Source organism: Nothoprocta perdicaria, unplaced genomic scaffold, assembly GCF_003342845.1.
Source record: "Nothoprocta perdicaria isolate Ctin4 unplaced genomic scaffold, notPer1 scaffold_108, whole genome shotgun sequence".
NCBI lineage: Eukaryota > Metazoa > Chordata > Aves > Tinamiformes > Tinamidae > Nothoprocta > Nothoprocta perdicaria.
This window is the reverse complement of record NW_020454183.1, coordinates 2,078,022-2,090,617: the sequence shown is the minus strand read 5'-3', so window position 1 is coordinate 2,090,617 and position 12,596 is coordinate 2,078,022. Positions and strand designations below refer to the sequence as shown.

General features: G+C 36.6%; 1 protein-coding gene across 2 annotated transcripts in view; it reads right to left on the bottom strand.

Annotated features, from left to right (window-relative positions):
* The window catches only part of TTC7B (tetratricopeptide repeat domain 7B), a 104,647-nt gene that overhangs the window by 57,072 nt on the left and 34,979 nt on the right, over nt 1-12,596 (bottom strand). For both annotated transcript variants that reach the window (XM_026046709.1, XM_026046701.1), the window contains 7 exons: nt 10,328-10,465; nt 7,970-8,053; nt 6,601-6,705; nt 5,211-5,328; nt 4,970-5,027; nt 2,528-2,600; nt 925-1,085 (listed from right to left, as the gene is read on the bottom strand). In XM_026046709.1, the coding sequence (XP_025902494.1) occupies nt 925-1,085; nt 2,528-2,600; nt 4,970-5,027; nt 5,211-5,328; nt 6,601-6,705; nt 7,970-8,053; nt 10,328-10,465 (737 nt within the window). The remainder of the gene's footprint in view (nt 1-924; nt 1,086-2,527; nt 2,601-4,969; nt 5,028-5,210; nt 5,329-6,600; nt 6,706-7,969; nt 8,054-10,327; nt 10,466-12,596) is intronic.

The following is a 12,596-nucleotide window of genomic DNA, read 5'->3' as shown; positions in this document are numbered from 1 at the left end:
AATCAACACTATAATCCCTATTTTCACACTAGTAATTCTTAAAAAAATTGTATTTTTCTGATATGCTGATATAATCAAAACACGTGATAAAAGCCAGTCACTTCAAAATCGAGTTTGAAATATTTCAAGAAAAATTGTCAGGATGTCTGCAGTACTAAGAATTATGACTTAAGTGACTGTCAATAAAACTTGCTTATCAAAAGGGGACATTGCCACTCTCCTTGAAGTTAATGGAAGCTGTCTCTGCATAGGAGATATGTCAGCCTGAAGTGTCCGGTTAGTTTCCTAAGAACATAAAGCAAACTTGTAACACGTTTATAGGCCCACTTAGAGACACATGAATGCCAAAATATATTTTCAGACACAGATAACATGAAGAATAAATATAAAGAATGATTCTTCTTAAACCACAAAAGAACGTCCATCAAATACAGGCTGTTTCTCCTTTCACTTGTTTTCTTATCCATCATCTGATTTCAATTATATAGGCAAAATAGTAGATTTTCTGTTGTGATGTATTTTACATAATAGGTTCCATAAAATAAGCAGCAAGTTATCCCACGATAGAACGGGATTGATTTTTTCCAGCTAAAAGTATTGTTTACCCTTTCTAGAACACTGCATGAAAACTTAAGACAAAAATACTCTAAAGTACATACCAGGATGAAATTATCTAAACAAATATTATGTAGAAAAACAGAAAATGAGCTCAACTACCCAGCGCTATCATCTTCCCTTCCAAAACCAATAGCTTGTTATTTAAGAAGCCGTTAATAAAAAACAAAGCTGCAAGAGAAACAGCCTTGGGGATGGAGAAGTTGAGACAAATGCTCATATCCATCTTCTCTGAAAATTAATGAGATGAGAGCCTCAAAAAAATAAATATGAGAGCAAATGAAGAAAGCGAACATGATATTCACTCACATAAAGTTCTCTGGATATTCACTCAAGGCCATATCAATGATATTCAAAGCATCATGATAGTGTTTCTGTGCTGATAGCAAGAGTGCAAGTAGATGAAGGGAGTTGGCATCATCTCCTTGTAGCTGCAGAGCCTGACGAACATAACCCAAAGCTTCTGGTATCTGATGAAAAGGAAAAAAAATAAGGAAAAAGAAAGCTATTTTAGACATATTAGAAATATTGCCTCCTGTTATTCTAGTGCATATACATAAAATGTTCCAAGTGAATTATTCACCTAGATACCAAACAGATTAAGTCTCCTGTAAAATACTGTTCAGAAGTCTGAAATGAACGTGATGTGCTATGGAGAACAGTAAAAATGAAAACCATATATTAACTCTGGTAAATGAATTTAAAAAAAAAAAGCAGTTCAGTTAAACCCTTTAAAAATATTCACTGAGAGATAAATATTATTCTTTTTCAAATGCTGGCTGTATTCCTAGTTGATTCTGAAAATATTGTAATTGGAATGCATCAGTTAGATATACCGTTAGAATTGCCTGCGTAACTTCTCTTCCTATTTAACCTCATGATGGCTTGAGCTACCTGTGCTTTTGCTTAAAATGCGTACATTAAGTGTTACAATGAGGAGATTTAATTAAACATCACTAAAAATATGGAATTCTGAAACATCACAGCCTGCTAGTAAAAAAAAATTTTGTTGTGTTAAAGTGACAATCCCTTTTACTTTCATGTCGCACAGCCCAATGTCTCTGCTATTCATTAGCAGTGAAAAGTAGCCACCCAAGGTATGTAAACTACCGTGCTTAAAGCTACCTCCTAAAATAAGCTTGACACAAGAAAGGGCTTGCCATGACACATAGAAGGCATTCCATGTTTTCCAAATTCATGTAATATATGCTAGAACTCAACCTCTTAAATAGAACTGTACAAGTTGGACCAAACTGATATCTCTTACTGCTTTAATGATTTTATACTTGTCTTAAACACTTTTTTTTTCGTAATTTTGTCCTCAATAACAAAACTTTCTACAAGTAATTTGGAAAGGCACGTATCTTAGCAGGACTGAAGATGTAAGCACTATCTATATTATGCAAGTATAGACTCAAAAATCCCACTCTCCAGATACAGTCACACTGAGTGGAGATAATAATATTAAAGTAAAAAGAGGGGGAAAAAAGAACAAAAACAAACAATCAGGAAAACTACACACACACAGCTTTTGGTTGCTTTCCATCTAGCAAAACAAATGCTTATAAAAATAGAATTGAATATCATATCCCCTTATTTGGGATTCTACAGCTGAGCAGTTGTGGCAGAAATCTGGAGAAATGCACAAAACTGAAGGTGTCCAGAAAGAATATTTCTAAATATGGAAATATCTAGAAACTTGCACACTTTGCAGGGAAAGTGAGAGAAAAAACAAGACCATCTACGGCATTTTTGTGTGTGTGTATATATATATATATGTATATATATATATATATGTGCATATGGAAAAGTAGGAGTTCATTGAAAAAACTTTCAATGGCATCCACTGACAGCCAGAGTTGCTAAGCTTCACATGCCAATAGGAAGGTGCTTTTTTAAAAACACAACTAACCTGTCTGGATATGGCAAGCTGCAGTGCCAAGTAAAAGGCTGCCAGATGATCTGTTGGAGACAAACTGTGAGCCCTTAAAAACAAAAAAACACAAGCGATTTTCATCCCCATTAATACAGTTTATAGATAAACACACACATAAATGTATATATTCATGTATGCATATTCAGATATCTCCTCTACAGCATGCTCATATTTTGGCACAGGGGATGGTATGAAAGCTCTCACCACCACTGCTGACTGACTGGCATTTGTTACAGTGGCTTCTCTTCTCAGTCAACCTCCATTTAATCAGCAATGGGCTGGGTCTTTACAAACATTCATTCTCAGTAAAAGAAGTGAAGATTTTAACTTAGGAGTACTGGTTGAGTCACTTCAGAATAAAGCTGCTGTTATTTATCAAATGTTCAGTGACTTCTCTGAAATAATCCAATTCACACCATCAGAAAGTATAGGCTAGTACCAACTATTCAGCAAGGTTTCCAAAATATATGCCTTGTACGTCACGTATGCACGTGAACATCAAAGCTTGGTACAAATTAATTTAGGAAATGCCCATAGACAGGACGAACATATAGTTTAAGCATGAATACACTAGAATGTGCATGAATACACTGGAATGTGCACGTAAACAAATATGGACCATTTCTAGTGCATGTGGTATCAGCTGAAAAAAAACGCAAGGAATCATAAAGATGCAGGGAACACAGATGTAATTAATCCTCGTGTCCAAAACACACAGGGCATAAATTCATATTCTGCTAGCAAATATAAATATTTGAAAGGACTAATTACAGCTCCATTCATACTATATAGCTGAAGGATATCTATAGTGGTTCATTGAAGAGATGCTAGGCATGTTTTTAGTGTTCAGCTGGCACTACCGACTGCTTGGAAGTCTTGGAAATTCAACAGTTAAGAAAGCATTAAGAGGCTTTTTTTAATTTTATTTTTTAAAAGCACAAACACCACTTACCATTTTTAAAACTGAAATGACCAACACTATTACCTAGAAAAGCAACCCCATATTTACAGGTTTAAAACTAAAAAGTCAAAAAAGTCCCACTTCTAAAGCTCAGAAAATGGACTTTTTCCAGGCAGCCCATTTGCAAGGACTGACTCTCAGAGCATGGGATCATACAGTAAGTGGGAGGGTAAGAAAGAATAAGGAGGGATAAGGAGCTGAACTGGAACAGATGAGTTTCAGACTGGAGCTCATTATGTCCCTCACTTTTTAAGAGAGTCAGCAGAAGGAAGCAAATCAATATTAGAACCTGAAAAGTGGAGAAAAAAAAGGTATTCCAGGAAATGAATGGACAGCAACGGTGAGCAAAGATTAGCACAGTGATTGTGAAACAGTGAAGCCCGTGATAACAAGGATGGGTGAGGAACTGAAATGCAAAAAAGGAGGTAGGAAGTTCAGTTTCAGTACGGAGCAAGAATGCTAAAGTAAAAAGCCTACTAAAACCATTAAGGAACTATAAAAATAGATAGTGTTAACGCATATTTACACAAATAGGAATAATTAAGGACAGAGAAAGGAAGAGCACATATGTACCAGCTTCACTCTAACGCTGTCTGATAAAAGCACTCCTTCAAACTTAGCCTCTCAGGTGTACAGCCACATCCCCTCAAAGCCTTAGATTTGACACTCACATAAAAATTTGCTTATATTAATTCACAAATTGGTAAGGAGAGTCCTTCAAGCATTTAGACCTATCTCAATAAAACTGGATTTTGCAAGAGTATGTAAATGTAAAGGGAGGTACACTGAGGTAATGCAGCACTTCTGCTGGCTCTGCAATCATAACTATATCCAGAGGGGGAAGCGGGCCACACTCACCTGTGAATATTCACTGCCTGCACTGCCTTCGAGAATGAGCTATTGCCATCCCCAACAGCGCTACTTCTGAGCAAGGCTTGCTGAAGAAGGGATATTTGCAATTTCACTGCCTGGGCGTTTACATCTGCATACAGAAATGATTTTCTTCTCCAGTGCTACCTGATTACCTGAGCTTTGTCTCTCAACCATAAAAAAAACTGCCTCAACATGAACGTGGTATACAATCTGATCAGTGACTGATTCTACTAGAAACACTGTCACATTCAGCCACGATTAAAGGCTTTACATCACACCGTTTTTCCCCTCCAGATTAGAACAGAATACTCCTTTAAACACTTATTTTATCCTAGAGAACAATACAACTGTCCTTAAAATAAAAGGAATACCTTAGGAATCAGTTTAGATATTTCTAAATATTCTATTTTCATTTTTAGAAAAAAAATGAAGTGCATGTTAAAGGAATACATTCTGTACTCATGAGGGGAGACTCCCAGAGGTAAAACCCTCACTGCAATCTTTACAAGTCCCTTTTTTTAAACACAGAATCAAGCTTTTCACTACATACAGTAGAATGAAATGAAAGACTAACACCCACTCACCTCTGAAATGCAAGAAGAGCCTTTCTCTGCAAGACCTCTTGCATCCCTCGCAAAGATGCTGAAAAGGATATATTTAATCAGTGATATGCAAGATCAAGAGATTTACTGAAGAAGCTTTAATGCTTTGTGAGAAAAAGATCACGCAAAGCAGCTTTAACATTGGAATCTGGTATTTTGCTGCGAGTCTGCTTGTAGGCAATATGGGAATTTCTGAATGTGAGCGTATTTACTCTCGTCTTACCATCAGTAGCCTGCAGGCTGTAGGTCAGTCCCAGCGCTAAGTAGCCTTTTGCTTTGAACTCCGACGTTTTGTCCCCAAGATCAACAACAGTTTTGGCAAATTGTTCTGCTTCTTCCAACTGAAAATATTGTAAAACATCAATGCGAGTCTAAAGCTAGCTAAAGGAATAACACATAGCATCAGTATTATGCACACCAGCTCTGAAATCTCAGTCCTCGCTGCCTCAAAGGACTCTATTGCCCTTGGTAGTAGCCCTAGCTTTCCTTCTAAATTCACAGTACAGAGCACGATTTAATCTGAATGAGATTCAAATATATTTTATCTTACAGTTAAGAAACACTAGCATTTAACACAATTCATTCTAAGCTTGTTTATCTTTTTTTTTTTTCTTCCCCTCCCGCCCCCCCCCTCTTTTTTTTTGGCATTTCAGAGTTAAGAGAACTCTTGTTCCATATACTACTACTTTTGGAAAACTGATTCCAAGAACTATAAGCTCCAACCCTGCAAAAAAGCCTAACCAGATGTCTGCATTACAATATTCCTGAAAGTATGGGGGCTGATAAATACAAAAACATATAAAATAATGGAGTTTCAACAGTCTGCATATCCATACTAAGACAGTAACAGGAATTTGAATCCATTCCAGTAAACGTAAATGAGAAATACTGCAAGTGGCTCCACACACAGTCAATCCAAAGGGAACTATTCACGGAACTAGGATCTAGGTTAATTATTAGCAAGACTGTACTTTTATTGGCCTCAGCAAGTCATCTTCCTACCACTGCATTATTTTCTGAATTTCTGCTTACAACATTTCCTTCCTTTCCTGCTCCTTAAGTAGGTAAATAACATCTGTCTCCAATCTTTGCTCTAAAAATTACACATTTATCGTGGAAATTGTATGATTATCTTCAATCACCTTAGTGCTTTTGTACAGATAAACCAATTTCAAGGCCATCTAAAATACAATGCAACATCACAAACATGAGAGAAAGAGAAGATTTGGGAATTAGCAACATTTTTGTTCCATTAACTTCCAAAGAAGTTACCCTACTCTTGCACAGAAAAAAAAAAAGTCTGATTCACTTTTAATCTCCATATGTCAACTATGTATGTTTTATTTTTTAATATATTTTTAGTTTTACAATCAAGTTAAATTTCTGTTTCCAAACAACTGTCATATAGTAAAATTGCAATACCTACTTTATATGAAATATATTAGAACAGCAAGGCAATACAACAAGCAGTATTACTCCTTGTTTCCTAAACCAGGACAGGTGTGTGTGGTTACTTTGCAAAATATTTTTGACATCCCTCAACCAAGATTTTCAGATCTTGTTGCAATTCAGATACTCATCTCTTGCTGAAAAGAAGCGGTGGCAAAGCTTACCCAGTGGAGAGATCCCATACAGAGTTTTGCAGCTAGGAGGGGAATAGTTGCATCATCTGGTTTCAAACGGATGCATTCCTTCAAGACTTTGACTGCTCGAGCAGACTGTTAAAAACATTTCCCAAGGAAATTACTAAAAGTATAGATATATTTAACAGATATACAATCCTTATTTCCATTTTCTACTTTCTTTTCCCTATGTGAAGGATCCATTATGAAACATTCTGTTGAGAAATTGTCACAAAAATTTGTATAAGTGAAATGCAAGACTTCAGGCGCTACTGTAGTTATTATTTTTCCACTACGAACTAAGTGTCCCGGGTGAAATATTGGCTCATAAAATAAATCCAGTGGTATATGATCTAGGGACTGCTTTTGAGGTGCACTTAAGCTTTGCTAGGCCTGTGAGCTCACAGCGTTTGAGCAAGGTGAAAGAAAGAGCTGCAGTTGGAACTAGGCAGCAGAACAGGCTGTGCTCTCGCATCCTCCAGGAGTTACGATAGCACTTGGGAACAGCTATTACAGGAAACAAGAGTTTATGGCAGTACTCCTCATGTCTGAGAGCATTTTTCATCCAATTCTATCATCCCATAACAGCTTAGAAGATAACTCTGGGTAAAATGAAGAATGGGAAGAAGAATCAAGACCCTCAAGAAGTAATGTACTTCTGATAACAGCTTCTAAGGAAATTGTAAACCACCCATTTCCTCCAATACTGAAGATAAGCAAAATACCTCTACTATGAATAATATTTAAAAAAAAAAATCTAAATCTATCTATATATCCCTGACACATCAAATCCATGCATTACACAGCAAATTAAGTTTCTTTTCCATAGTGGAAGAGAGAAAACCAAAAGAAACTGAAAGCAGAAGACTACATCTGATGATAAAGCCTTCCAGTTTATGAAAAAAATGATGATTAAAATCATGCATCCCAGTTTAATTGTGTAGGGTGCAAAGTCTTATAGATAGGAATAAAAGAAAAGACTCCATGCACCAAAATTCTGAATAAAGGGAATCATAACTCAGCATTAATTGGCACCTAAACATAAAATTTGTTCATCAAAATAATATTTAAATTAGGCAGTTACTGAATAATATGATCTGATAGAAATCAGGGCTTAAACTAAATTATTGGCAAGACAGTCATGATCTTCAGTTTTCAATCCTCCTGAAATAAATCACTGGAATAAAGATTTTCACATGTCTTTACATTACTAGACAAAAACTCAGCCATGCGCTTTATTTATCTGATCTGAAAATTAGCATAACTTTCAAAAACACTTAGAGATGAAAAAGTATAGAAGGCCAGATATTGTTATCAGTAACCATCAATACAAGAATTGCATGGACAAAGTAAGACTTACTTTTCCTGCTGCCATCAAGGACAACGCAAATTGATACCAGAGATGAAACTCTTCAAACGCAAACTTCATGGCTCTTTCTAGACACTGTTTTTTTTGGGCAAAAAAAAACATTCATTAAGAACACATTCTTAAACTATTAAGAAGATACACTAGTATAAGATTTTTCTCATCAGCTTACACCTAAATAAGCCTAGTATTGAAATTGTTAACCATACGAGCAAAAATAGCTATCAGGTTCTATAAGGAAATAATAATAATAATCATCATCATCATCCTGTAGGTGCTGTTCTACTTAGCCTGAAAGAAGGGATAATAAAATGAAATAAATCCCACCAATGTACCCTTACAGGAAGGATTCAGTGAATCACAAGTTCTGAGAAGCAGATGAGTCTTATCTGAGAAGCAAAGTTGTACAGCTACATTTGCTAAATTGTGAACATTCGATTTAAACAACATCCAAAGTACATAGGGAAAAACTGAAAAATCAGATTAGAAATAAAACTAAAAAAACTCAATTGAGTTTCATTTTTTATTACACTAAACATTCTACTGAGATTGAATAACTCAAGGCAAAAAAGGGGCATTAATTATTACTATACAGAGATTCAATACATTAACATTATGTGCTAATTAGGAAGGTTTTGTATTTGCTGTTGGCAATAGTTACTATTTCCTCTTTCTACACTCTTCTCTTTTTAGTCAGATCAGCTCCAGAGGGTTCAAAGGTGGAATACTGTTCTGGATTAAACAAACTCATTTAGCAATTAACATTCGGGTCTGCAGAGTACAATTATATGAAGCATTTTTCTGCTCTGACAGATACAATGTATACGCTAGACTAATACCCCAAATTACTTTTAACATTCAAACTCAGCCTTAATATTACAGGGAACAGTCAGATACGTAGTACATTCCCACCTAATAACAGAAGATGAACGAAATAATCGTGCAGAGGCTGGAGAAAAAGATATAAATATCTAAGTTCCTTATGTATAAGTGATGTATAATACCATTTTCTTACCACACAACATCCAGTATTAAGGCCACTGCTACCAAACAATTTTCTTTAAAAACAAATCCTTTCTACTTCTGTTTCAAAACCAGAGTACATCATTAAATTGGACGTGAAATTAACTACTGTTACGGTAAAACCAATATCTATTAAGACAACTAAAACAAAATGTATTTATTAGTTGGACTTTCCATCACTAAAAGCAAAAAAGAGGACAGTAAACTGACTAGTTATGTGTGAAGTCAAAATAACTCAGGAAGTATGCTATTCAGTAGTACATATGGCAAAGGGGAACGCAAGATGGTAAAAGTATTTTTACTCATCATCTGCAGCTTTGAGAAGTGCCTACAACTCCATGCAGGCAGCAGCGCCTGCACCAGCAAGCACATGGCAATACTCCCTAGCAGGTTGCTTTCTAGGATGAGTCCTGTAATAGCTTTCAAACTACGTGGTGTCATGAAAGAGCTTCTATTGCATTGACTAAAATTGAGGGCATGCACAACTTGCAGCTTTGAACTGTCTTCTATAGTACCTCTTCTTTCATAGACCCTCTTCTATCAACTCCAAAGCCATTTTACATATGCTCAGGATTCTGAATTACTGCAAATGTTATGAGGTATAGGAGAAATACTGATTTTGAAATAAAGCCTCATATATCTGTTTTCTGGAATCCTTTTCCTGGTTATCCATCCACTATTTAAGTATTAAAATAAGCTACAGAAAATGTTTCAGAAGGGAAAAAACAACCAATAATAAATAGGTCTTATTACAAATCCACATTATTAGATTCATGGCATTGTATTTAAAAGCACAGTTGCAAGAAAATTGGAGTTGGTGCCTCCTAAGCTTTGAATGAAAATTCAAAAGGGAAATAGCTATATTCTCCAGGCCGACAGGAACAGAAAAATGAAAAGCAAAGATCTATGGACATTCCAAAGACTTTTTGTTTCCCTTGCTATACTTCCCTCTTTTCCAGTTTGACTGTGTTCACATCTGTAACTCTATCAAACTCTTCAACTCGTTCCACAATTGGCTCTTCTCTTCTGCTTTTTCTTCCTGATGTCTACATCTCATATAACCCCAAAGTATGTGAACTGCTGTACCGTTAAATATCTGTCCCATTAAATATCTGATTTATCACACCTTTCATAAAAACTTGCGCTTTCTACGCTTGCTCACCTCAAGTCACTGGTGCACATTTAAACAGTAAACTTTTTGGGGTATTGATTCACTACTCCTCTATTTTTATAGTGGTCAGAATGACAGAGTCTAGCATCTGTTTAGCCCTTAAGCCCTATCATAATCGTCGTGAGAACACAGCTGACCATTCACCCCTGGGGACGCACCTCTGAGAGCATTTCATACTGGCCTCTTCTTCCCAGGGCTATGGTAAGCAGGTCGTAAACGACGGACGCGCTTTGCAGGCTGATGATGCGATCGTTCCTGTGCTCCGGGATCCTGCTCAGCACAGCGTCACGGTTGGCCTGCAACACAAGGCCCGCAGGAAACCAGGTCAGCCACTGCAACCCAACCTGGAGTTCTGGTCAAGCAAACTTATAGATTTGCATAGGCATTAGCATTAATCGGAATCTACAGATTTTAATTTGGAGAAAGCATGAATCTACACTAATTTAATGCACTAGCTGAATGAGTTAGGCTTCCTTATTTATTTTAATCACCTGATTATATTTAATTATATAAACTAGGCAATTTATGTAAAATTACAAAAGAGTTCTCAGAAACCAAAAGAAGTTTGCTTTAAAATAATGACTAGTTAGTTCAGCTTTTATAATTCAATTTTTTTTCTGTATGCAAATAACACACTCATTGGAAGGATATTCAAATGTTCTGTTGTATCTTTATTAATAAGGCATTCACTTCCTTTTCTCTTAGCAGGATTGTGACAGTACTCTCTCCCTTATTAGTAGTATCCTGCCCAGGGTAACCACGCAATTGCTCTTCAGGAATTATCACCGAGAAGGGAACTGGCACAGAAATTTGCCTTAGTCAAGAACACGGGCTTGGAATCAGACCAGCTTTGCAGCAGGCTTCAGACTTCCATGTCCTTTAGCAGACAGCACACTGCAAGTGTAATTCCTAAATACATTTTGCCTTTTGAGAACAGAGGTTACTGAGGATTAAATAAACTACAATCAAGGAGGAATCTTGTTTAACAGCAGAGATCTCCCAACAACTAAGATCACCTGTATCACCTAGTACACCACACACTGTACCAGCAACCCTCTGAAACACCTTATCTTGGTTATCTTCTGCCTTTAGAGATTTCCTCATGTTTGAGATACCTATTGATACAAATGGTTGTCTATCTGGTAGCTTCATGTCAGAAACTAAAGTTTCACACACACACACACACACATATATATATAAAATCTGTCTTTCAATAATTATTTCTAAATAGATGAATTTGTTAAGGGCATAATGTTTTATGGTGAAAAACATTTTATGCATCTAGACAGATCTAATTCACACAGAAAAAGTTACAAGTTACCTCAAAGCAGACTTAAAAGGGTAATATTTTGTTTGCTGGCTTCTTAGTGCTGATATGCAAGGAATCACATATGCAAGCAGATCAATGGGCAGTTTGAGGTTATGCAGAACAGGCAAGGCTTCCACTTTCATACAATGAATATGGTTCCAACCAGGATCCCGTTCACTGCCACAACCTGCTCAGCACCTTGCAGGAGCCCAGAGGGTCCCTTTCAGTGGTAAGTGCACAGGGCAACAAAAGCAGCACGTGCTGCACGAAGCATTTGCTCAGTCTAGTCCTCTGGGAGCAGATGCTGTCACGAGCACCACTTCAGGGCAGACCACAAGAAATGAAGTGTAGCTTGTACTGGAGTGTAAATGTTTATAGCAGTTCAAGTAAGAGACTGATCACTAAACTGTTTCACAACAGAAATTATGCCAGAGTTTCAAGTATCTCTATAAAAGACCACATCTCATTGATGTTCAGCGAGACAGATTGCTAAATCATTTCTGAGATTGTAGTGACTCCATCCTCCAGTTTGAAAGCTGGCGAAAATTTCAGCTGAAACTTTCCATTTTTGTCATTTGAGAATATATAACTGACCTTGTATAAGAATGTCAGTACAGGGCAGTTGATGGATGATTAATAAAATTGTGCTAGAGGAAAAATACAGAACCCTGATAAAACAGCACAAGCGAGCAACTGAAAGGAACTGGCTACTGAGAAAATCAGGAGATTAAAAATTACAGCAGGCTGCTGTAAATCCTGTGCAATTAAAAATTATTTAGAAAACGGAGTGACATCTGAATTTTAATGCCCAATGCAAAACAATTTTTGGTGAGATATATGTTCAGCATGGTCCCGTAGGAGTCTCTGTTTTCGGGGTGTATAACAAAATCAACTTATATTTTGAGTCTGTTGAATTGCAACAGATGGTGTAACAGTGGTTCATACTGATAAGTGATGCCAAACGAAAAACCTGGCTTTAGGTTCACTTGACTAAGGCTAGAAGGAAACTAGGTTCAGCTCAGAGCTGATGTACACTGACTTTAAAGGAGAAAGAAACTCCTATTCCTAACGCTTTCGGAGCCCTTCCTGCTGGCTCAAAGGAGCAGAAGCTTGAGATT